This window comes from Lagenorhynchus albirostris, chromosome 16 (genome assembly GCF_949774975.1).
Source record: "Lagenorhynchus albirostris chromosome 16, mLagAlb1.1, whole genome shotgun sequence".
Taxonomy (NCBI): domain Eukaryota; kingdom Metazoa; phylum Chordata; class Mammalia; order Artiodactyla; family Delphinidae; genus Lagenorhynchus; species Lagenorhynchus albirostris.
The window spans coordinates 6,923,141-6,950,226 of NC_083110.1; the positions used below are offsets into that span (position 1 = coordinate 6,923,141).

Sequence of the window (27,086 nt, forward strand, 5' to 3'; positions counted from 1 at the left end):
TCCTAATACACCCCTAATGCTCTGCGTGGTTGAACCCAGTGGCCTGGGTGTAGGACTCACCTCAAGCTGGGGGTTTTCAGGCCGTGCATGGAGGAGGATAAAGAAGCCAGGAAATTCAGGATATTGGTGAGGGCGGTGACATGATGCTTCTTGGGGTTACGGTGAGAGGACTTCGAGAAAAAGAAGGGATGGAGAAGCCGACTTGGAAATGAGGCTGTGTGAGGCTGCAAGGCAGGGAGGTAGTGGCCAGAGGGGGCCACAGGCCTCAAGACCATAGGAGTTCTCCAGCCTCTGGGGGCCTGGTTTTCGGGATCCTCTATGTCCTGACCTCACCTGAGCTGCTTAACAGTATCTCGTCCCCACTATTCCTCCCCATCTCCTGTTCAAATCCTACCCATCTTCCAAGGCCAAATCCTACTTCTCACGCTTTCCCTCACTTCCCTAGCCCACCTGGATCTCCCCTCCCAGCCACGAGTTACCACTTCCAGACTCGCTATAGTTTCAAGTGCTCTCTTTTCCTGCACAGGGACAGTGTGAGCTCCTCCCGAGCGCAGACGTTACTGTTTATGTGCCGAGTACAGTGACAGGCACATCACAGATGCTTAAGAAATATTTAGCAGTTGATATTGGCTAGTAAGCCAGGTGCCTTGGGCAAGTTAGTAGCCTGTCTAAACCCTCATCCATTCAATGAGGTTCATCGTACCCCCAGTGACACATACCAGACAATGATGGAGAAAACTAAGAGGTGTGGTACCCTGGACACCAAAAGAAGAAAGTGTTTTAGGCGGGAAGGTGAGGTCAACTGTACCAAGCGCTGCTAAGCAACGGGGGCGGGGCTAAGATCTAACAAAGTGAAGGTCATCGCTGGCTTTTACAGGAGCAGTTCCAGGGTGGGGAGGGGGGTTGGGGGACGGTAGGGCAAAGCTGGCTGCAGTGGTGAAACCAAGCAGGACCCTGTGTGGCTCCTGGGCACAAAAGCCTTCCTGTGTCCCCCCCCCATTTCTTAATTACAGGAAATAGGCTTCATTCAGCCTCCAAGACCTTCCTTGAGTTCCAAAGGGCAGGTTCAGACCGTTGTTAATCAGGGAAGGGAGGGGATGCAGAGACAAGAGAGGAACAGTCAAGAAACAATAGCGCAGCCTTGGGGCAGGGTCCTGGTTCCCCCTCAAGGGATACACAGAACAGTATCTTTTAACTGTTTTGCAGACACTGAAACCCTCACCAGGTGGAGGAAGTTAACTGTTTGCTGCCCACAAGCACTAGACCCCAGACTGGTTGCAACCAAAAGGTTGATGATGCAGACTCCCGCTTACCTCACCACCAACCAATCAGAAGAAGGTCCACGAGCTGATCACACCCTCTTTGAACCATTGCTATAAAACTCCTCACTACTCCCTCCAGGTCAGGACACACAGTGTTGAGGGCATTAGCCCACTGTGTCCCCCTTTGCCTGGCAAAGCAATAAAGCTCTTCTTTTCTACTTCACCCAAAACTCTGTCTCCGAGATATAATTGGGTATCGGGGTACAGAGGCTGGATTTGGCTTCAGTAGTTCAAGAGGGAATGGGAGGCTCTGGGAAGAGGGTAACAGCCTAGTTTTAGAATCTAATTAAAGACAGAATAGCTACAAAGCCATGGGCAACATTTACAATGAAACGAGGTGACCAGGTTGTCCTATAAACCCCCAGACACAAGCAGGGGTCACAAAGCCCCCCTGGTGTCAGCGTCTGTGTAGAGAAAGGAGAGGGAAGCGGCAGGGCATCTAACAGTTCTGGGAACAGGAGAACCCAAAGAGCTAACAGGTGCTCAGCTGGAAAGTGAGCCAATTTGAAAATGGCAGCTGAAACTGGAGGGATTTTTCTATTCCAAGGTGGAATGTAAAGCCAACAGCAGCTGGAAGATCTAGCCCCTACTGGGGAGAAAGTGCTGGGAATGGAATCAAAACTAAGGAGGATGAAGATGACACGTACAAGGAAAGAGAAGGTCCGGCGGGGGAGGGGAGCAGAGCCAGGAAATTGTAATGTAAGCTGAAATATTTTTAAACACTTCACCAAAAGAGCAGAAGAGGAAGCTCTGTGTCGCTAGAAAAAGCTATCTGCACCAAGCTTCTTTCAGAAAGTTCAGGAAAACTAAAACTCTCATAAAAATGAACAACAGAAAAGTATGGAAGGCAAATCCAACACAAAGTTACTATAAGGAAAAAGGATATAAAAGGATAGTCAGGAGTACAACAACCCTACAGAGAGTGAAAGCTTGCCAAAAAAGATGTGCTAACGGATCAAAACTGTAATCGTCTATTGGGTTGGCCAAAAAGTTCGTTAGGGTTTTTCTATAAGATATTATGAAAAAACCCAAACGAACCTTTGGCCTGCCCAATATTTCAAGTTAAGCGAAAAGACAGTAGAAAATGATTAAAAAAACAGAAAAGAACAAAATGAATCAGCATTTGAAAAACTCAAAAATGAGGCAACAGAATTCAGGGAAGAAGTAGAAACTTTTAACAAAGAATCATTTCAGAAATGAAGACTCAACTAGACGGAACACGAAGTGAATAAACAGAACAGAGTATGCCTTAGGAGAAACAGAAGGTGGAAGCGAGGAAAACGTTTAAAGAAAAAAAGAAAGGATATCAAACAAATTTAGGAGATTCGGGCGAATACTGGAGACAGGCAAAGAAGGTTCAATACGCAAAATGGAAGTCCCTAAAAAATAACCCAAAGCAAAAGGAAAGAGAACAGAAACTAAAATTCCAGAAAACTTTCCTGAAATTAAAAGATGTGAAATGACAAATTGAAAAAGCACACCGTGTAACTAAGACCCAGAAAAACCAACACCAAGTCATATTCTAGTAAACCTGTTGAACTTTTGAAGGGAACTATGGAAGAGAAAGAAAAAGAATCCTTTGGGCATCCAGGTAAGAAGGGGGAAATTATCTTCCGATGATCATTTGCCCTTTGGACAGCCATGCTTTACGTCAGAGGAATATTTGAGATAGTCAGAGAAAGAAAATGAACCAAGGAATACTGTTTTCATGAGCCCTTCCCGAGAAATTTACTAGAGAACAAGCTTCTGACAACCAAATAACTAGAGAGGCATTGACATAAGGACTGGTAACAAGCAATAAAGAGTGACTTGCTGAACTAAGACCCAATGAGGGTTCGAAGTGAGAGAACATAGGGACTTCCCTGTCGGTCCAGTGGTTAAGACTCCATGCTTCCACTGCAGGGGGCGTGGGTTTGATCCCTGGTTGGTTAACTAAGATCCCACGTGCTGCAGAGCACAGCCAAAAAACAAAAACAAACGAAGTGAGAGAATATAGTAGGTGTTGGTTACACGTACATGCCCAGGCAATGTAGATATAACTACAAAAATAGGAGGGCACGTGCAAAAAATTTTAATTGTTCTAAGAAATTGTATTGGTGGTATGTAGTATTTGAATTCTCAGCCTGTTATGTGTGTAATGTGGAATAAAGTAAATACGGACTTATGGTCTATTCTAATTCTTACATCCACTGTGCCCTTGAGAACCAGAATTCTCAGTGTGGAAGAAAGGAGATATGGATATAATCTAGACGGGGTAAAGGAAAAACGCTGCGGTCATGTATCTGAATTGGAACTATCAACATGGACTCATGAATTCCTAGCTCTGTCTGAACATTTCTACTACTTAGATTGTGGTCCTGCAATGCTATTTCCCACTAAAAGAAGAGCTTCATGGAAAAAAGGCTGGTTCTAGTTCAGAGAGCAAGGAAGATATTAAAGACCACAGTGGACCCTCTGTATCTGCAAGGTTCCACATCCTTGGATTCAACCAACTACAGTTCGAAAATATTAGAAAAAAAAAATCCCAGAAAGTTCCAAAAAGCAAAATTTGAATTTGCCACACAACTTACATAGCATTTTCATTGTATTTACAACTATTTACATAGCATTTACATTATTTTTACAATTTTTTACATATCATTTACATTGTATTTATAATTATTTACATACCATTTACATTGTATTAGGTATTGTAAGTAATCTAGAGATGATTTAAAGTATCGGGAAGGATGTGGATAGGTTATATGAAAATACTACACCATTTTATACAAGAGATTTGAGCGTCTGTGGATTTTACTATCCTCAGGGGTTCTGGAACCAGACCCCCATGGATACGGAGGGTTGACTATACTAGGATCATGTCAAAAGGACCAGAGGCCAAATTGAAGAGGTTCCCATGGGCCAAAGATGGGACTCTGAATCACAATGAGAATAATGATTACAACCAATAGATACCCATGAGTCTATGATGCTATTAAAAAACTAACAATTAATTAGCAAACTTCATTGGCTAATAAGGAATCAATCTGTTATCTTGTCAACCAGTAAGAAAAAAAAAAGGGAAAGATCCAAGCATTTATCCTGCCTTTTCTTTATGAGATGTACCACTGGGCATCCAAAGGGTAGATGAGGGGAAGCATTTCTTTATAAGTAGTCCAACTAATAAATGAAAAAAAAAAAACCCACCATGATGATAGAATTAGACTACTGCCATTTTGTTACCCACTAAACATTAATGGACCTAAGCAATGAGCATCAATTCCAACTAATAAAGGAGAAAGAAATGATAGAATTAACATCTCACCATTTGCCACTCCCTGGAAATTAATGGATCTACGACATAATCATTAATGGCTCCTAACATCACCTGGAGTGAGACAAGCAGACTTTATGCGCTTCTGATGTAAGGTAAGACCACCAATTGTCTTGCCAGAAGGACTGAACCCAAGTCTGATCAAGCCTCTGGACTCAGCTGCCAGTTTGCAGACGATATGGAGAACAGAGGAGCGTGCTGAACTGCCCCAGACTGTGGGAAACTACAGCTCAAAAGTCTTGGGTTCTTCAACAGATAAACTTCAAGGACAAGAAAGGGATGGCAGAGGGAACTAGAGATAGAAAAACGAGCAACTCTAAACCTATAGTGTCTAGGAATGTACATGTATGATGAAACAAGAAATGCAAGGAAGTGATTTCTGTGAAGGTGATGTTGGTGGTTACTTTTGGAGAGAAGGAGAAGGCAATGACTGGAACAGAGCACCTGCAGCAGCTTCTGGGGCTGCTGGTAAAGTTCTACTTCTTGACCTGAGTGGTAGTCACATGGGGGTTCACCTTAGCTATCCATCCTTGAGCTATCCATCTGTTCTATACGACTTCCTGCATCTATGTTTTATCTTACAATAAAACGGTAGAAAAAAGGAGAGAAAATGGGAGAAGAGGAAGCGGAAGTAGAACTCCAGACAACCCTCATGAGGAATTAAACACTATAAAAGGGAGGAGGAATGGGACGGCAGTTGGGGAAGAGTGGAGGCTCAAGGGAAGTCCTCATTTGTGTCTTTTTTTTTTTTATTGCGGTACGCGGGCCTCTCACTGTTGTGGCCCCTCCCGCTGCGGAGCACCGGCTCCGGACGCGCAGGCTCAGCGGCCACGGCTCACGGGCCCAGCCGCTCCGCGGCACGTGGGATCCTCCCGGACCGGGGCACGAACCCGCGTCCCCTGCACCGGCAGGAGGACTCTCAACCACTGCGCCACCAGGGAAGCCCCTCATTTGTGTCTTTTGGATGAGAAATGGCTTCTCTGCAGGCTGATTGGAATTATCCAGTAGAAATGGAAAGAATAACCATCCAGGATGGGGGAGGCTACCGCAGGAATGGCAATTTCATCTCAGACAAACAATAGTCTCGCACATTAAATTAATGTTGATTGGAAATTTATGATTTGACATTTGGTTAGTATTTAATATGTAAATGAGTTTTGCTTTTATAGTTATAAAAGAAGTTGATACCTAGATTTCTCCATAATAATCTAAGCGCACCCTGGAGATCTTAAAAGTGTTTTTCTTTCAAAAAGGGTCTTACGCAATTTTGAGAAAAGTTGCCTTAGGAAATTCTTTTCTATAAAGAGTTCAAGAAACCTTTTGTAAACTAAGAAATTATTCGGACCTCATGTTCCTTATTTACAAAATAAAGGAGATGAATTACAGAATTTCTGGAGCCCTTTCCAGCTCTCAGTGGGAAATTCAAGTTTTCTAACAGTGGGTTTGCTTGAAACAAAGTGCAAACTGTAACACAAACAACAGACACACAGCAAACAAAAAGTACATGTTAAATTCTTCCTCAGTTTTCCTCCCTTTACAATTGTATTAGCCTAAATGTTTTCCTCTTTCCATGCAGCCCTACTTTCTGAACTCTTTTTTTTTTTTTTTTTTCAGTACGCGGGCCTCTCACTGCTGTGGCCTCTCCCGTTGCGGAGCACAGGCTCCAGACATGCAGGCTCAGCAGCCGTGGCTCACGGGCACAGCCGCTCCACCGCATGTGGGATCTTCCCGGACCGGGGCACGAACCCGTGTCCCCTGCATCGGCAGGCGGACTCTCAACCACTGCGCCACCAGGGAAGCCCTGAACTCTTTACTTACCTTTCTGTCTATAAATGGCTATGGATCTGGAAGCAGTAAGCTGGTAAGCGGGCCTGGTGCCAAGCGTAAAGAAGAGTGACCAAGCATCCCCAGGTTTGGTACTTGTCCTTAAGAATTCGGCCTTTACGTCTCTAGCCCAGGATTCTTCATACTCCTCTTTCATCCTCTAATAAGCTCTCCTATATTCCAAACCTCTACCCAGTTCCATTCCCCCAGACCTGTCACCTCCTCATATTCCCACACTTAGGTAGTTCCCTTTCACACTGTAGGAGGGTTGGCCTGTGACTACCAGTATCAGCAGAAGTGACAGCATTGTCATTTCCAAGGTTAGGTTACAAAAGACTGTGGCTTCCATAAAAAAAGAATGAAATCATGCCATTTGTGGCAACATGGAGGGACCTAGAGATTATCATACTAAGTGAAATAAGTCAGAGAAAGACAAACATATATCACTTATATGTGGAATCTAAAAAAAAATGATACAAATGAACTTATTTACAAAACAGACTCACAGACATAGAAAACAAATTTATGGTTACCAAAGGGGAAAGGGGTGGGGGAGGGATAAATTAGGAGTTTGGGATGAACAGATACAGACCACTATATATAAAATAGGGAAACAATAAGGACCTACTGTGTAGCACAGGGAAATATATTCAGTAACTTGTAATAACCTATAATAGGAAAGAATCTGAAAAAGAATATATATATACATATATATCACTGAATCACTTTGCTCTACACTTGAAACTAATACAACATTGTAAATTAACTATACTTCAATGAAAAAATGCAAAAAAAAGAAAAAAATCTTAAAAAAATTTTTTTTGAAAAAGACTGTGGCTTCCATCTTGGGCACACTCCCCTTCCTTACTTGCTCTGGAGGGAGCCAGCTGCCAGGTCTTAAGCACACTTAGGCAGCTCCGTGGGGAGACCCGTGCTATGAGGAACTGAGGTCCTCCGTCCAGCAGCCCGTAAGGCCTGCCAACCACCATAGGGATCCGTCAGCCCCAGATGAATCTCAGAGAAGATGGTAGCCCGGCTAAGGTTTTGACAACCTCTTGAGATACCTTGAACCCAGATCACCCAGCTAAGCTCCTGAAATCCCTGCCCCACAGAAACTGTGAGATAATATACATTTACTGCTTTAAGCTGCTAACTTTGGGGGACAATTTGTTACACAGAAATAGATTAACGTGGCAGCTTTCAAACTTCCTGACCACAACCCATAGAAATGCTTTCCGCTCTGCAATTCAGGACACACACGCATGCTTACACATACACACACATGCACACACTCAGCCATGCACTAGACAAGCATCCACAACTATTATTTCATGAAACAATACTTATTCCTACTGCATATATTCGGCATACTCTATTTTCTCGATTATTGTTTTTTTTCATTCCATTCCATTTTAAAGAAAATGGTAATAGTGCCCCGCTGAGCTGATTTCACAATCCACACATGCATTTTGGGCAAAGAGTGCAGAAGGACAGTGGGGAACAAATCATCATTTTTTTTGTTTTGTTTATCATTGGCTGATACTGCAGTAGTCATGACCTTAACTGACACACCCCTAAAGCTAGTTTAGTTTTTTATTTTTTTAAACTAGCCCCTCTGTATAGAGTAGGTACCCAAAACTGCTCAATGTCTAATCCCTACACTTCATTATGTTTGGTAATAGGAGTCCAGATAACACTATACTTAATTTTTCATTAATATTTCATTAACTATTTAGTCACACAAAATTTAGAAAAATATGATGAAAACCTCAGTGTTCATATTCCAGTTAGGGAAAAAAGAAAACATTAGAAATACAAATGCAGACCTTGTGCAGCCCTTCCCAACCCCAATTCCCTCTCCTACCATAGAAGTAACCTTTATCCTGAAGTTTTTGTTTCTCATTCCCATGCATGCGTTTTATAGTTTTATTGTATATGTTTATACATATGCAGGTTTCTTTTCATACAGGCTTATATTTCATATAAATGGGATCATACTTTTATGACTTTTTTTTTAATACGTAAGAAGTAAATTTATTGAGAGAGACACACTCCGTAGACAGAGTGTGAGCCATCTCAGAAAGTGAGAGTCTTTTATGACTTTTTTATGCCCAACATGCTGTGGAGATTTATCCATTAACTCTAGTTCACTCAGATTTATTTATTTACTTATTTATTATTTAATGTGTTCATTCATTCATTTATTTATTTGCTGCACCTCGCGGCTCGCATAATCTTAGTTCCCCGACCAGGGATTCAACCAGGGCCCTTGGCAGTGAAAGCGCGGAGTCCTAACCATGGACCGCGAGGCGATTCCCTCTAGTTCACTCATTTTAACTCCTGTATATTATTTCATGGTATGAATTGTACCCAGACTCATTTGTCCATTCCTCCTGCTGGTAGTCACTTAGATTTTTTTTTCTGTTTTGAACAATACTCGATGGACACATACATTTCTAGTGTACATTCTCTCTCGAGCATATAAATAGATGTTGAATTTCTTAAGAAAACTTGATGAAATACCTAAATAATCCTAGCAAAGAACTCTGATCGGTTTTATCCTTGTCCCATTTTTGTATCCCAGACTATAGGTCTGGATTTGTTTCTGTTTAGTCAATAGAGCCTCGAAAATGGGGCGAGGTGTCGGGTTAAAAGAACAAAAATAAAAAATGAAACATCTGCTTCCTTTTGAACTGGAGATGTGAAGGAAGCCTAAGGAGATAATGCCTTAGTCATCTTTAATAGCTGCTGGAATGTCTTAACTCAAATTATCATGAACTTTTCTCTATGTAACCTGCCTATCAGAATCTGTGGGGAGAGCCGTGTATTTTACCCATAATTTCAGGAACAAAAGGTTGATCCTGCCTGGGTTCATCTAGGCTGGGGACCAGCAAACTTTTTCGTCAAGGGCCAGGTAGTAAATATTTCAGGCTTTACAGTCTCTACCACAACTACTGACCTCTGTCTTTGCAGAATGACAGCAGCCATAGGCTATTCATAAACTAGAGTATGAGTGTTCCAATAAAACTTTATTTACAGAAACAGGCAGTGGACCAGATTTGATCTGCAAGTCATAGTTTGTTGAGTCCTGTCCTAAGCAGAAGAAAACAATTTAGACCAGCAATATGTAGTATTGTATATCGAAATTTAAACTTTAATCTGATATTATTCTCCTTTTAGATGGTCAATTATCCTAAAAACTGGTCACACCCAGTCCTGTTGAGAGTGCGAATAAATAATTATCAATACTATTATACACTGCCGGTAGGAGAGGTGCATTCATTTATTTCCTCAACAACTATAAAGAGCTATGAGCCCCAACAGAGGCCACATACTCCACAGGATACTGGGGACATGAAAATAAAGTGCACAGGCACCCTATGCTCAAGGCACTCAAGGCTACTGAAGGGAGGCATTGAAATAGCTTGTAATTGCTCAAAAAAGTGATGAAGGACTTCCCTGGTGGCGCAGTGGTTAAGACTCTACGCTCCCAATGCAGGGGGCCTGGGTTCGATCCCTGCTCAGGGAACTAGATCCCACATACGTGCCACAACTAAGAGTTCGCATGCCACAACTAAGGAGCCCACGAGCTGCAACTAAGACCAGGCACAACCAAAAAAAAAAAAGTGATGAAATGGAAATTTCCATGTATCCCTTATTGAAACATTGACAGTGGCATAAATATATTTTGCCAACAACAGCAGCAGCAATTAAAATAAGTAACAACTCAACTGGCTAACTGCAGTCGGAGGCATCAGATACATCCTTAATCTCATGACAGGGTACCATGTGATTTCAGGAACTGAATCCAGGCTGGAGTCCATCGGGCAGACCTGGGTTTGAGACTTAGTTCTAGGACTTACTACCCCTGGGACCTTGATTGTGCTTTTATCTCTGCGTTTTAGCATCCTCTATGTAAATGGACATAGTAATAGTACTTACTTTAAAGAGATGATTATGAACATTACATGAAATAGTGTAGGTAAAGCACCCAGCACACAGTAGGCTTCATGCAAATGGCAGCTAATTATACGTATTCATCCAACAGCATTTGTTGAGTGCCTCCTAAGTTCTAGGATCATTCCAGGTACTGAACTAGGGCTATCATTATCCTCATGATCTAATGAGATACCCCAAAAGTCTCAACTTTAGGGCTTCCCTGGTGGCGCAGTGGTTGAGAATCTGCCTGCTAATGCAGGGGACATGGGTTCGAGACCTGGTCTGGGAGGATCCCACATGCCGCGGAGCAACTAGGCCCGTGAGCCACAACTACTGAGCCTGCGCATCTGGAGCTTGTGCTCCGCAACAAGAGAGGCCACGATAGTGAGAGGCCCGCGCACCGCGATGAAGAATGGCGCCCGCTTGCCACAACTAGAGAAAGCCCTCGCATAGAAACGAAGACCCAACACAGCAAAAATTAATTAATTAATTAATAAACTCCTACCCCCAACATCTAAAAAAAAAAAAATTCTCAACTTTAGAAGCTGCACAGTCCAGGTGTAATAGGTGGTACACCCAATTCTGCACAGTCCTCAGCCTGCCTCTTCCCACGACTGGTGGCCCTTCACCTCCTCCACCCCACCCCAGCACCATTCCCCGTGACTCTTAGCAATCTGTGATGGTTAATTTTAGGTGTCAACTTGACTGGGCCACAGGGTGCCCAGATATTTGGTCAAATATTATTCTGGGTGTTTCTCTGAGGGTGTTTCTGGCTGAGATTAACCTTTCACTCTGTAGACTGAGTAAAGCAGATGGCCTTCCCTTAGGTGGGTGGGCCTCAGCCAATCAGTGGAGGGCCAGAATTGAACACAAAGGTGGACCCTTCCCCGAGTAAGAAGCAATTCTCCCCTCCTGGTGACCTATGGATGGAACATGAGCTTCTTCCTGCCTTTGGATTCAGACACTGGCTGGGTCTCCAGCTTGCCAACTACAACCCCTGGGACTTGCCAACGTCTATAGTTGTGTGGGACAATTCCTTCTGATAAATCTCTTTATATATAAATAAATATATTTCTCTCTCTCTCGCCATATATATATATATATATATATATATATATATACACATATACACACACACACACACACACACATCCATTAGTTCTGTTTCTCTGCAGAACCCTAATACAGACCAGTTCTTACCCTGTATTGCTCAAGTCACAGGGATGACCAGCCTCCAGGCTGCCAGCACAGTTCTGGTCCAGGTGTGGGACCCCCGGAGTTGTGCAGTGTGCAACCCGCATTCTCAATACTGCAGCTGTGCTCTGATCGCCCACCTCAACTCTCCACGGAGCCTCCCACGTCCCCACCTCGCCTTCTCTCCCAGGGCCATGTACTCAGTACTCATGGACAAGGCAATGACCCAGCAACTCCAAACGTCCCCGACACCTTACCTCCAGGCACGCAGTGGAAGCCGTCTCCCTGATAACCAGGTTTGCACTGGCATGTGAAGGACCCTGGAGTGTTGTAGCAGACGGCATCAGGGTGACAGCGGCTTAGCTGGCATTCATCCACATCTGCAAGACAGCCACCAAGCCCGGGGATAGTGAGACTCCTTCTAGAATTCCTAGTTTCCAGGATAACATAAGCCACTTGCTCAACTTCTGGGGACTCAGTTTCTGATCTGGGAACAGTGATTTAGGAACTCATCAAACATTAATTATCAAAACACTAACTCCTCAATTTCTATCCAGTGTATTTACAAATGTGTTTCACTTTGATGTTTTCAAGAAAAATCAAGCATGCAAAAGGAAAAACGAGAGGATTTTTTTTCATTATTTCCTTCTCATCATAAACGAGAGCTTCAGAAATGTCTGAGTTTGGAGACAGATGATTAACGGCTTGACAGAAAAATCTCAAAGACCAGAGAAAATTCACATGTTCAGTAACAAAGAGAAAGTATTTCAGAAATTATAATCTCTTAGAGAAGCTTGGACTTTCCAGAAATACTCCATGGTGTAACGTTAAGTAATTTTGCAAACCAGGGGACCGGGGAATGGTGTTCAGAGTTATTTCACTTAAAATTATCTCTAAGAGCACCCTGGCTGCCAACAATGGACTGATCTGAGGTCTGAATTTTGTGGAACCATTTATTCTCTGCATCTGAAGTCATTTATTCAAAAAGGGGACTTTACATTTTTGGAACACAAGGTTAGAGCAGGCCAGGTGAATGACTGTATGTATCTTATTAAATAAAAGGCTGGACTTTAAGCTCCATGTGTGTAAGGATTGTTTGTCTTTTCATGAAAGACAAACAATCTCCTCAGTCCCTAGCAGACAGCAGGTGTTTAATTATTGCCTGAACGAGCAAGTGACATGGAACAAAATGGTACAGGGAGGACAAGTGTCTTCCCTAATGAGAACAGCCCCCCCAAAGAAAACACATAATTCAAATTACTAGAGATACAAAATACAGCCCATCTACTCAACAGAGTTGAGAGAAGAATTCTCTCTTTTTTTTTTTAATTTTATTTTATTATTTTTTTTTGGCTGTGCGCGGGCTTTCTCTAGTTGGGGCGAGCGGGGGCTACTCTTTGTTGTGGTGCACCGGCTTCTCATCATGGTGGCTTCTCTTGTTGCGGAGCATGGGCTCTAGGCGCAGGGGCTCACTAGTTGTGGCACATGGGCTCAGTAGTTGTGGCTCACGGGCTCTAGAGCACAGGCTCAGTAGTTGTGGCACACGGGCTTAGTTGCTCTGCAGCATGTGGGATCTTCCCGGACCAGGGATCGAACCCATATCCCCTGCATTGGCAGGCAGATTCTTAACCACAGCGCCACCAGGGAAGCCCGAGAAGAATTCTCTTGAATTTGGAGTTGAGTCAGTAATTAGCATGTGGTAAGTATCACCCAGGGAATTTTTTCAGGTTACACAGGGAGGAAAGTCAGAGTGACCACGTACCTTGGCAGGCTCTGCCATCCCCAGAGAAGCCTGGCAGACAGGAGCAGGTGTAGGAGGAGCCTCCCAAATAGATGCACTGGGCCCGCTGAGAGATGTCACAGTCATGAAGGCCAGTCTCACAGTAGTTGATGGGGCGCTGGTCCATGACAGCTTCAGACAAAAGGTTGACATGCAATGTTTGGAAGAGTCCCCTGAGCAGTCCCAGGGCCCTTCCAAGCAGTGTAGTCCACTAAGGTGGACCATGTCTGGACCCCAGACCTCCAGACATCTCTTCAGGTTCATCCCTGCTCCCCGCTGGATGGTACCCCTGGCTCTCCTCCTGTTTCCTCCCACCTGGATCCCACCTCTGATAAGTCTTCGCAGCCTGCCACTGCAGGGGGTCAACCGGCCTGGCTCTCGACCTCAGCTTCGCCCCAGGGCTCTGTCTCAGGCCACTCTCCACACCTGGTCCCCGAAACCCAACTTTCCCTTCATCTGGATGTGGAGGTGGAATCTGCAGGTAGACACGCTTCCCGTGGCACCTCTGTTGGTGGAGCGTTTGGAGCTGAGGATCTGAGACTTCCACGGTATCTTTGCCCTCGGCTCACTGGGCAGGTGGAATGTTCACTACGAATGCCAAAGTCACCCACGTCCCACCAAGGAAGGTGAAATAAACTTTCCCAGGGAAGTGAGATGGGGATGGTAGGATGACTGTGGGCCTCTGGGGTGGGCAGCCCTGGGTTTCTACGAGGTGCATGAGGCCACCCTGTGGCTTTGGGTAAATCATATAACTTTTCGGAGCCACAATTTCTTCCCCTGTAGAATAGGAATGACTTCCAGCTTGCCAAGCATGGGGAGGCCCAGTAGATGGGACTATTATTTTCTAAAGGGTCCTGATGACAAGACTCAGAGAATGAGGTTGTAGGAAGTAGGCATGTGACACACAGGCTAGAAAATCATACCCCATCTTGTGCTGCTGCCTCAAGATGAAAGTCAAGGACTAAGGTCTAGGGGGTGATTTCCAACAGCTGGTTCAGATACTCTGGGGTTTGTAAGGCACTTTAACTTCTGGTCTTAAAGCTCTAAGGCCCAGGTCAGAGTCCTGGCCCTCATGATGCCAGAACAGGACACTTTCTTCCTGCAAGGAGGCCCTCAGGGTTTAGACTATCCTGGATACAGGAGGACTCCTCAACTGTATCCTCAATGAGTCTTCCCAAGATTAACTCCAGTTCATCCTGTCTCAAGTGCTTCGGCAGAGAGAGCTCCAAGCACCGTCAGGGGACAGGTAAAGAAGAGGATCCTGTCTGCGCCCATGAGAGGTTAGCAAAGTACCGTATTGGTGGATGGAGGCCCAGCCTGCGGACTCAGCAGTTTAGACTCCTGAAGTTGGACTGTTAACTAACTCCCATGGGACAGGGACCATGGAACCAAGTCTGTGGGCCAAAGGGTTACTGGATTTTAAATTGCTACAAGTGGTCCAAATTTCTTTCCAGACAACAGTAGCCCAGATTACACTGAACCAAACCAAGGACACACTGTTTCCTTGGGCCACTCCTGTCTTCTCTCACTTTTCATCGTTTCTAACATTCTTCGTCTCTCCAGGGTCCTCTTTCCCCCAACTCCTTCAGCTCGCAAAGTGTGAAAGGGACACTCTCGGAGAATTGGGACCAAAAGAAATGTAGGGGAAATATACCCAGACAGAACAACCAGGAAAGGAGTCTCACTTCTCTTCCATCAAATATTCATGTCATTAGAGTGCATAAGTGACCATTTTACACATTGTGTTCGCTCCAGCCTCATTGTGCCCCACCCTTGGCAACATGGGTAGGTCCTAATGTCCCCTGCCCTGCCATCACCTTCACCTTTGCTTCTTTTTATTTATTTATTTTTTTTGGCCAAGCCGCTTGGCTTACAGGATCTCAGTTCCCCAACCAGGAACTGAGCCCCGGGCCCACGGCAGTGAAAGTGCAGAGTCCTAACCACTGGACCGCCAGGGAATTCCCACACCTATGCTTCTATAATCCTCAAACCCTTTCTAGAAAAAGGTAGTTTATAATTTAATTTTTTTTAATTTATTAATTTTTGGCTGCGTTGGGTCTTCGTTGCTTTCCCTAGGCTTTCTCTAGTTGCAGTAAGCAGGGATTACTCTTCGTTGCGGTGCGCGGGCTTCTCATTGTGGTGTCTTCTCTTGTTGTGGAGCACGGGCTCTAGGTGTGTGGGCTGCAATAGCTGTGGCTCGCGGGCTCTAAAGCGCAGGCTTAGTAGTTGGGGTGCACGGGCTTAGTTGCTCCGTGGCATGTGGGATCTTCCCGGACCAGGGCTCTAACCCATGTCCCCTGAATTGGCAGGCGGATTCTTAACCACTGCACCAGCAGGGAAGCCCCTAAAATTTAATTTTTTAAATCACGTTTTCCTTTATGTAAGACCATTTTTCACGCCAGAGCAATTTTCTTCTGAGGGAAGCTTTAGAACTTTTCAACTCCAAACAATTTAGTTCTACCTTTTTCATTTTCAAAGTATACAAAGCATTTTTTTTCTTTTTCTTTATTTTTTTTAACATCTTTATTGGAGTAGAATTGCTTTACAATGGTATGTTAGTTTCTGCTGTATAACAAAGTGAATCAGCTATACGTATACATATAGCCCCATATCCCTTCCCTCTTGCGTCTCCCTCCCACCCTCCCTATCCCACCCCTCTAGGTGGACACAAAGCACCGAGCTGATCTCCCTGTGCTATGCGGCTGCTTCCCACTAGCTATCTATTTTACGTTTGGCAGTGTATATTTTTAAGCAAAATATACAACAACACAAAGGAGACCTTTTCACTGATTTACACAAGTGGGGCCACCAGCACATCCAGCTGTGCTTCCCTCAAAGGCTCCTAACCCCGCAGGCTGGCAATTTCCTACAATTCTCACCCTGCCTGTCAACTAGCAGCGGGTACAGGGTGGGAGGGAGGGGAAAGTTTTGGAGAGGACAGAAAATCAGGCTCAAAATGGGATTTAAAACCAGTATGGAGGTTCCTTAAAAAACTAAAAATAGAATTCCCACATGACCCAGCAATCCAACTACTGGGCATATACCCAGAGAAAACCATAATTCAAAAGGAGACATGCACCCCAATGTTCATTGCAGCACTACTTACAATAGCCAGGTCATGGAAGCAACCTAAATGCCTATTGACAGACGAATGGATAAAGAAGATGTGGCACATATATACAAAGGAATATTACTCAGCCATAAAAAGGAACGAAATTGGGTCATTTGTAGAGACGTGGATGGATCTAGAGACTGTCATACAGAGTGAAGTAAGTCAGAAAGAGAAAAACAAATAACGTATATTAACGCATATATGTGGAACCTAGAAAAATGGTACAGATGAACCGGTTTGCAGGGCAGAAAGTGAGACACAGATGTAGAGCACAAACATATGGACACCAAGGGGGGAAAGTGGTGGGGGTGGTGGAGGTGGTGGTGGGATGAATTGGGAGATTGGGATTGACATATATACACTACTATGTATAAAATAGATAACTAGTGAAAACCTACTGTATAGCACAGGGAATTCTACTCAGTGCTCTGTGGTGACCTAAATGGGAAGGAAATCCAAAAAAGAGGGGATATATGTATACGTATAGCTGATTCACTTTGCTGTACAGCCAAAACTAACACATTGTAAAGCAACCATACTCCAATAAAAATTAATTTTAAAAAATTAATTACAATTACATGTTCAGTTGGGGTTTTACTTTTCTAGCTCCTGCATTTCTGAAGAGAACCCTGGACTGTGACCTGGCATGGGCAGAGCCAAGGAACTGCCCTGAGATGCCGCCACCCCATGTGACATTGGTCCCCGAGAGACACCTGCAAGGCTGGCTGGGGCCAGGAAATGAGACAACGCGGAGAAGGGAGGTGATGCCAAGAAGGAAGGACAAAACGAGGGAAAGAAGCCACGTGTTACAAGGAGAGAAAAGGGCGGGGAATGAAGAGCCTTTAGGAGAGTGGCTTCACAGCCTCTAGTTACTTTAAGTTCTGAGAAAAAGATCACAGAGATGAATGATTCACAGTAATTTTTCCTAACAACATGACAGGAGAGGGAGGGAGAACAGGAACGCTGGGTGAGCCAGGCTGAGCCTTTAGCTGAAGCCCAGCCCTGTTCCCCCGACCGACGGGCAGGTGCATGGTGCCGTGCACTGTACAACTCGGGGTCCCAACCTGCCCATGCTCCGTACGGGTCACGTATCACAGGCGGCAACTGTATCTACACATAAAGGTGATTTGCGGGTCAGCGGAGGCTCTTTTCCTTTGTGTCAGCATACTTTGCACATTCCAATTAACTAGAAGTTTGCACCCAGTGGAAAAGGGAAAGTCACAGGCTTGCAGAAAATGACAAAGATGGAAATCCACAAAGCAGCCCCTCCCCTAATGGATACCCATCCTCATGGAAAGACAGTCACCTCTGGCCATCCACACACCCTGCATGAGTGCCCAGCCCCTCACAGTCGTCAGGACACAGACAAGCATCCAGATTCTTTCCTCACGCTTCCCTGCTCTGACCTGACAGACATCAGTCCCAGGCTGTGCTTCAACCCAGGACGTAGCTTTAACAAGGAATTCCCGGAGAGTGAAACCGACCCGTAAATTATCGAGTGAGGAGCCGGACTCTGTGTGTGAATGCATTCAGGCAGACTTGGTTTCACCCAGTGAGCCATCTCTCTGTGAGGTGAGTCTCAAAGGAGCCAATTAAAAGAGGCCAAAAGCCAAGTGGGATGGAATTGCACAGGGGGCCACGGGCAGGGGGAGAATCAGGAAACCTCGATGCCAGGTCTTGGTGGAACTTAATGATCTTCAGGTGGTTTTCACACTTGCTTCTGAGAGGGGGGGAATCCATTATTCAAACAAAATCTTACTCAGAAATTGATATACAGGAAAATGAAATAGTCCTTGTATCCCCACTGGCAGATCCTGGGGCATCTCCAAGGGCTCCACGGGACACAGGAAGCCCATGATGCAGTCTAATCACCTCATTTTACAGGTGAGGAACTGAGGCCCAGAGAGGCTGTCTTCCTCAAAATCAAATGCCTAGGAGTAGACGTTTGCCCACCACCTGTCTTGCACCCCACCCTAGCCCTTCCGTGAGGGTGGATCCCAGGAATGGCTGGAGACAGAAACTGAGGACACAACATGCCTCACACACGTCTGCCCCAGGACTGTCCACGTCACCACCCAAGGGATAAAGGATCCACCACCAAAGCTTGAGCCGAAATATAATGCAAATGGTGCTGCCACAGAAAACAGATCTTTGAATCTGCTTCGTCTCAAAAAGCAGAGAAGGAAGTCAGGCCAAATTCACAGAAATTGTTGTTCTTTATGGAAAAAAAAAGAAGAAGTAACTTTAGCAGAGCTGAAATCTCAGCTCTGTGCAAAGGGGACTGGCTGTCTCTCAGTTCACAGATGTTTGGGTCATACTCAAAATATGAGAACGGCCTGTTCCCTCCGCCCTCAAGACACCATCTCACCCTGGGACCTTGGCGGCCTCATGTGAATTTCAAGACAGAGCAAACAGAAAGCATGCTAGGGTTTAGTAAACAGCAAGGAAAGGACAAGGATTTGGTTCACTGAGGCAGTAAAAGAGGAATCTGTTGTAAATTGGGAAGAAATGTTCAGTTCAGATGGCCCCTTTAGCATGCTGCCCTCCAGACCTGGAAATCTCCAAGAATCTTTGAACTTGAAATTCTTGGAAACAACAGGTCAAAGTGCAGCAGTCAGAAAAAGTGGGGAAATTTAAACAATCTGGCTCTTTGGAGTTGGCCCATCACCATCATCACCAAAATCATCAGCAACCTAAAGCATAACTAGCCTAATTAATAGGCTTAACTTCTAACTTTGATAGGCTACGAAGTTATGCCAGTACTTGGGGCTTGTAAAATGGAAATCCGTAAATAGAAAGGCTCCGAATGGAGTTTTAGATGTAAATCAGGAAGAATTCAATCGAAGGCAGGTAATGACACAAATGCCTATAAGGCGTTCCCTCCACGTGAATCCCAAGGCCACTAATTATAAGGAGAAACATGTCTAATTGTTTGAATAGCTATTAAAAGAATAATGGAAAGAATTAAAAGGAATTTTATAAGAAGGGAAGGGTATTACCAGTGTAGACAGGCAACACTGCTTATTCCTTGTACCTGTGACTCTCCAGGCAGTCGGAGGGAAGGAATGAAGTCTGATTCACCTTTGTAAACTGTCCTCCCCAACAGTACAGGGAACCCTCCATCTCAGCCAGGACAACTACCTGGGGCAGTACCATTCACACAGGTGCTGACATACGTCATGTGAATTACTCGTGTTGAAAAGTCACCCACAGAACTTACCCACACACGTTCCCTCCTCTGAAAACCGGTAACCCTCCACACACTCGCATCGGAAAGTTCCTGGGTAGTTATTGCAGATTGCGTGGCTCCCACACACCGAGGGCTGCTCTGAACATTCGTCAATATCTACGGCAAAAAAAATGTTTTTAAGACTTATTTATTGATTTATTTATTTTTGGCCTCGCCGCTCAGCTTGGGGGATCTTAGTTCCCCGACCAGGGATCGAACCCAGGCCCCCTGCAGTGTAAGCGCCAAGTCTTAACCACTGGACTGTCAGGGAATTCCTCCCAAATTTTTGTTTGAATGCAGACTCTTAAAAAAAAAAACACCTCTTCAAACACCACTAAACATAATAAAATAGAAAGCATTTTGGCATGCAAACAGATCCACTTTAAAACACACCTTTTTATATTCCAAAAATGATGTTAAAGAAATCTTTTTTTCTGTGCATAATTTGAGAGTGATCCCAAGGCCCTCCTCCTAAATACATGTGTACTCCCCACTCCCCACCCAACCCGCCCTGCCTTTTGGAGTTAGTTGCTGAGCCTGGCGCCCACTAACATCAGATGGGCAAATACGTGTTAGAAAGACGTGCAGACAAAGTCTCCAGACTCTGAATTAGGTTCCTAAACTACAAAACGTAATTAAATATGCTCTTGTTCAAAAATATTTCCTTTCTCCAACGATACTGACAAAGCAAAGTGGGACCGTTTAAAGCCTAATTGTGAATCTTGGAATGTTACCTGAGCTTAACGCACTAACAGGAAAACCATTAACTCATAAGATTGTGAGTGATGCTCTCCCACAGGACAATACTGTCGCCATCGCGTGGGGTGACTGGAACAAAGGAACGTATGCTCCGGAGCTGGACACAGCTAGGTTCAAATCCTGCCTCCTTTCCTTACCAGCTTGTGTGGTCCCGGGCAAGTTGCCTCACTACTCTGCCTCAGTTTCCCCATTGGTGAGTACTCACGCTACTATTCATCTTGAGGGGTTCTACTGAAGATTACAGAAAATGAATGTAAGCCTAGCCTGCTCGAGAAATGTACCTATTGGGACTTCCCGGGCCAGCCGGCGGTTAAGACTCCACACTCCCAATTCAGGGGGCATGGGTTTGATCCCTGGTTGGGAAACTAAGTTCCTGCATGCCACGGGGTGCGGCCAAAAAATAAGAAGAAATTAAAAAAAAAAAGAAATGCACCTATTATTATTATCCTACACTACCAGCCACAGGGGTGTTCCAATTCTAGGAACATAGCCCTCAGGTGGCCACTGGCACTGGGGGCCAGTCTGTGGCTACCACTACAGGAAGGCTGGTTGGCCCAGATAAGAAATCAAGCTACTCTGTCATCACCTGGGTCACCTGTCCACTGATGGATTGAAATAAATACAGTCACACAAGATCCTTCTGTGCCAACCTCACTCTCAGAGTGCACAGGTACTTCTGGCATTTTTAGAACTCTTGGAGATGCGTGTGAGGAAGATTTTATAGTGGCTGAGACCACACAACCCCCTCCCCCTCTCAGCTGCCCCTCCTCAATTCCATCATGTGAATCTTCCTCACGCTCCACCTCCGATGGCCAGTCCAGCCGGTCTCTTCACTGGTGAGGCAAAAGCCCTGCTGGCTTTTTGGACTACATTGCACAAGACAGGCATTTTTGCCACTTCAGCCCCGTAGCTGGACCTATACTCAGAAAAAAACCCAAACCAAATGGCATTCAGCTTTTGAAACTACACTGCAACGTAAGTTTCTGTGACGTGTTTAAGATACAAGATCTCGGGGCTTCCTTGGTGGCGCACTGGTTAAGAATACGCCTGCCAATGCAGGGGACACGGGTTCGAGCCCTGGTCCGGGAAGATCCCACATGCCGTGGAGCAACAAAGCCCGTGAGCCACAACTACTGAGCCCACATGCCACAACTACTGAAGCTTGTGCACCTAGAGTCTGTGCTCTGCAACAAGAGAAACCACCGCGGAGAGAAGCCCACGCACCGCAACGAGGAGTAGCCCCTGCTCGCTACAACAAGAGAAAAGCCCACACGCAGCAAGGAAGAACCAACACAGCCAATAAATAAATAAGTAATAATAAAAAAGGTACAAGATCTCATATCACTTATATGTGGAATCTAAAATTTGGCACAAATGAACCTATCTACAAAACAGAAACAGACTCACAGACATAGAGAACAGACTTGTGGTTGCCAAGGGGGAGGGGGGTGGGGGGAGGGAGAGGGATGGACTGGGAGTCTGGGGTTAGTAGATGCAAACTATTACGTTTAGAATGGATAAACAACAAGGTCCTACTGTATAGCACAGGGAACTATATTCAGTATCCTGCGATAAACCATAATGAAAAAGAATATAAAAAAAGAACGTATACATGTGTATAACTGATTCACTTTGCTGTACAGCAGAACTTAACACAACACTGTAAATCAACTATACTGCAGTTAAAAAAAAAAAAGATCTCAGACCAGAATATGGCTCCAGGCACAGCTGGAAGGTTACAGAACAAAGCCCCTCCCAAGGCAGCCGCTTAACCAGCTGGAGCTGGGATGGGGGTGGAGGGATATTCAGCAAGTGTGGACTTTCCAGCTCCATCCACCAGCTGCTGCTTCAACAACACGGGAGAAAAAGATCATTCTGCTTCACTGTGTTCTGCACTACAGCTCTCAGAGGACACTACAGGCCAGATGTCTGGACACGCTGTGCAAACTGCAGGGATCCACGGCTGAGGCTCAACTGCCAAAGCACGAGAGCACAGAGCAGCAGTTTTCAATCAAAGGGACAGAACACAATCACCAGGGGAAATTTTCCAAGCTTCATTCCACCCCTAGAAGGTTTATGGAAAGGGAAACTGCATGTTTCAAGAAAGCTTCTTAGGTGATTGGAAGGATGCTCATCCGGCACACCCTACCTGGAGAACCACGGCAAACAGGACCTGGGGGCCCATGGGATGAGGGAGGGGATGGTCCCCTAGCACGACCCCCACCTCCATGCAGGTCTACACATAAAACCCAAGCTGGGCGACTCCTTCTCTTTCAGAGCAAAACCCTAGCCATCTCCCTGCTATTATTTCACGGTCCTTACAGTTTGGAAATTCTTCCTAATGCCTAATTTAAACCCTCCCTTCTGTAATTGGAGGCTAGGACTCTAATCCATTCTTTAATAGAAACAGTGAACTAGTGATAACTGTTCCTTATAAAAGATCACAATATCTGCTTGAAGATTATTGTTCTTATTAGTCATGATCTGGTCAACGTCTTCACTGGGAAGAGGTTTCCTTTCACATAAATCATTCCCTAACCCAACAGGAAAATCCTGGATTATTCTTGTAATCACTGCTTCCTTTTCGACTTTTTTTCAGAGTGGCTACTTTTCAACAACTCTAAGTTTCTCTAAAGTGTGTCCTTTTCGTAAACACCGGGCTCTTATTGGAGAAGAGTCTCAGGATTTATTTGTTAAATGCCTTGTGCGCACTCAATGAGAGACTGTGCAAAACCCTCTCTTACAGCCTCCCAACTGAGAAATATAGGGAAGCCATTCTGTCAGGCACCAGAGCTCTTGTGATTCAACTGGAAATCTCCAAATTAGCTCGCAGGGTCACTCTGCAGTGTCTAATTAAGCCCAGCCTTACTTTGAATGTCATCTATCATTATATCAACGCTACACACACTGAATGACAAAGGCTCACCCTCATCCTCTTCAGAGGCACTTTCCAGGTCAAAATAATATGTGAAGTGATCTGCTTAATGCAATTTCCTATCAACAGCCCGGTGTCTCAATGCATTAACACTACGAGGCTTATTCTCGTGACCCAGAACAGAAAGTAGCCTGACTAGGAATATACCCACATTCCATGGTGCAAATCTGCCAGGGCAAAAGCAGGTGCGCACAAACACCTGTCTTCCTGGGCCAACACATCGGAGGGGTTTCCACGATAGCAACAGATTCCATCCATAAAGCATGGCTGGTTGTGCCTTGGGAAAGTGAAGCAAGCAGTCCCACCACAAGCTCAGGCACCAAAAGCAGAATTAGCCAGAGGTTATAGGGCAGCAGGTTGGGGTAGCTCCACGTTCTACTAATACAGTAATCCCCCTACATACGAATGAGTTCCATTCTGAGAGTGCGTTTGTAAGTCCAATTTGTTCGTAAGTCCAGCAAACTTAGGCTAGGTACCCAACTACCACAAGCATCTATATACCGCTGATTTTACGCATGCTTCCGGACATCTGGGCTTGAAACAAAGATACTGTACTACCGTACTCTATACAGTACCGTACAGTAAAGTACACAAAAGCACAACCACTTATAGAGGATGCACGCACGTGACAATGTACACCAGACACGTGAACTAACTTACATGACGGGACACGCAAATGCACATCTGCAGCTTTGAAGGTTCACAACTTGAAGGATTGTACGTAGGGGACTTACTGTATTCAGTTGGCTTATGAAGCTGAAGCACAGCTACATAAAGACTAAGGAGGTATAGGCTTCCGTTGGAGAAATGGGAGCACCTCATCCCTTCGTGGTGTCCATCACCATCACCATCACCATCACCATCACCATGGCCTGGGAGGTCTCTGCTCACACACACACAGTATCCCCGTTTCAAAGTGGCCTGAGCCAATTTAGCCATTCAAGACTGTTGGGCTCTTTGGGGAAACACCGGGGGAACTCTGATGATCAGAGGTGAGGAGGAACTATGTCCCCTGCCCAGTGGTACGTTACAAGGGAAGCGAGTCTCAGATTGAATTCTACCACACGGACCAAGTCCTCAGCGAGCCGGCTAAACAGTGGTACAAGCTGTTCCCGTAAGCCCAGTCCCTGCTCTCTATCCTTTCAGACGTTCCAATGAGCACCTCACATAAATTTCACTCTGAAGTAACTGCAGCAATACCCCAGCAGCAGGATCTGCTCACCTTCACGTGAAATCAGCACACTAAAGCTGCCGTTCATTGGAGGCATCCAATGGATTCAATTCAACGGATTCCAGACCCAAGGCATCGTTCCCAAATTCCAAGGCTGCTGGGCTCCCCAGATTCTTATGCCCCAGTCATTCAAGGGGGCTGCTCATCATTCTGGCCAAAAAGACATGTGCACACCCCCCATTTCACTAGGGAAGCTTACTTCTAGCACTCCCTGCATTTGCTGGTGAGCCCCTGTGGCAGGTTTAGGAAGCTCTGACATTCTTACCCTAGTTGCCTCTGCTATATGGACTCTTCACAGAGTCAGGAGTCAACTAACCGCCTTTTGGCGGTGGATTAAAATTTAGTAACAAACATAAATATCAACCTGTCTACGTGAAAGTATTTAAAGTGAAATCATAAGCAATAAAATAAGTACAGTGAAGACAGTATAATATACGCACTTGAGTCAGAGACTCAAGGTCCAACGTTCTAATGTCCCCGGCTCATCTGTAAAAACAGGAATAGACCTCCCACCCATTAGGATGGCCGCTATCCAAAAAACAAAACAAGTGTTGGCAAGAATGCGGAGAAATTGCAGCCCTTGTGCACTGGCGATGGGATATAAAATGGTGCAGCTGCTGGGGAAGACAATATGACGGTTCTTCGAAAAAAATCACACACAGAATTGATGTGACCCAGCAATTCCACTTCTGGGTATATCCCCAAAAGAGTTGAAAGCAGGGTCTCAAACAGATATTTGTACCCCATGTTCATAGCAGCATAATTCACGACAGAAAAAGAACTGAAGCAACCCAAGTGCCTATAGACAAATGAATGGATTAAAAAGAAAAAAGAGTATGTGTATGCAATGGAATATTTCGCAGCCTTCAAAAGAAGGGAGATTCTGACCCAGGCTCCAACATGGATGAACCTTGGGGCCACTATGCTAAGTGAAAGAAGCCAGATACAGCAAAGGACAAATACTGTATGATTCCACTTACATGAGTTACCTAGAATCATCAGATTTGTAGAAAGGGTTATAGAACGGTGGTTGCCAGGGGCTGGCGGTGGAGGGGAGGGATGGGAAGTTGTTATTTAATGGGAACAGAGTTTCCGTTTTGCAAATGAAAAGAGTTGTGGAGATGGATGGTGGTGATGGTCACACAACAATGTAAATGTACTTAATGCTGCTGAACCGTACACTTCAAAAGAGTTAGAATGATCAATTTTATATTATGTCCATTTTACCTCAATTAAAAATAATTTTTAAAAGACAGAAATGAATATCTCATTAGCGTTGCTGAATTAAATCAGTTAGTGTTTGTGAAGCACCTAACACAACAATGCCTGGGTACGTCGCAGTTGTAGTCATATTATGTGTGTTATAAACAGCGCTGACTTTCCCCTCCTTTAAGCCCATGTATTCTCGACGTGAAGTGGAGTGTGGCCTTATAAATTCTACTCTGCTGCTTAGAGTCAGGGCATCTGACCAGATGAAGGAAGGGCCAGGACCCCTAACCTCACGGAGGGAACACTGAGCGTGACCATCAGTGTTTATCTCACCGGTGCTGCCTCTTCCTCGCCCCTCTGCTGTACAGGATCTGTTTCTGCAGCCCCCCACCCCGCTGCCCACCACCACCAAGTCAGAGTGGACAACTGTACCGTAGCAGGTCTCTCCGTCTCCCCGGAAGCCGATGGAACACTCGCAGGTGAACTGGGTCCCGGGGCCGGGGCGACAGGCTGCATTGCTGTCACACCCATGAGTGCCGATGTAGCAAGGATTCTGAAGAGCATCAGGGGAGCCGTCTGTGAAGGCAGAGACATTGAAACCCAGTGAGGATTCAGAAACTCTTATTCCTCCAGAAACCCCAGAAAGTAAGGCAGGACTGATGACCAGAAAACCCGCCGACTCCTGAGTCACCTGGGGGTCACCTGAGGCGGGATCAGCAAACTACATCCCTTTGGACATTTGTCTGTTTTTGTAAATAAAGTTTTACTGGAAACCAGCCACACCCATTCACTTGCATACGGTCCTTTTGTGCTACAGTCACAGAACTGAGAGAGACTGCACGGCTGGCAAAGCCTGAAATATTTATTGATACTGTCTGGCCTTTTAAGAAAAAAATACGCCAACCCCTGATGCCTGAAGCTACAGCTGTCAAAGGAAGGAGACAGACACCTGCCCTCCTTCTGCTTTATGGAGCTGAGGACAAACTCGACTAGCTGGAGAAGTGACCCGGGTACAGAGAGAGAACCAAAAATAACTGAAAAAGAGAAACACCTTCACACCTAGACCCCAAATATACACAACCCCTAGAGCTTAAAGATTTGGATGATGTGAGACCTGACACTGGGCTGTCCCACTAGCTGCAGCTCCTTCCATGCAGCCAGAAGCACCCCAAGACTAGACTCCGCCTCTCGCAATGTGCCGTCCCCGGGCAGAAAGCTCGTTGTAGGCTCCGTGCCTGA

The 27,086-nt window shown here is 45.2% G+C and overlaps 1 protein-coding gene across 2 annotated transcripts in view; it reads right to left on the reverse strand.

Annotated features, from left to right (window-relative positions):
• Nucleotides 1-27,086, reverse strand: part of NID1 (nidogen 1) — a 93,736-nt gene that overhangs the window by 25,877 nt on the left and 40,773 nt on the right. For both annotated transcript variants that reach the window (XM_060126074.1, XM_060126073.1), the window contains exons 9-12: nt 26,280-26,423; nt 19,705-19,830; nt 13,355-13,504; nt 11,850-11,972 (exon numbers count right to left, since the gene is read on the reverse strand). In XM_060126074.1, coding sequence (XP_059982057.1) covers nt 11,850-11,972; nt 13,355-13,504; nt 19,705-19,830; nt 26,280-26,423 — 543 coding nt within the window. The remainder of the gene's footprint in view (nt 1-11,849; nt 11,973-13,354; nt 13,505-19,704; nt 19,831-26,279; nt 26,424-27,086) is intronic.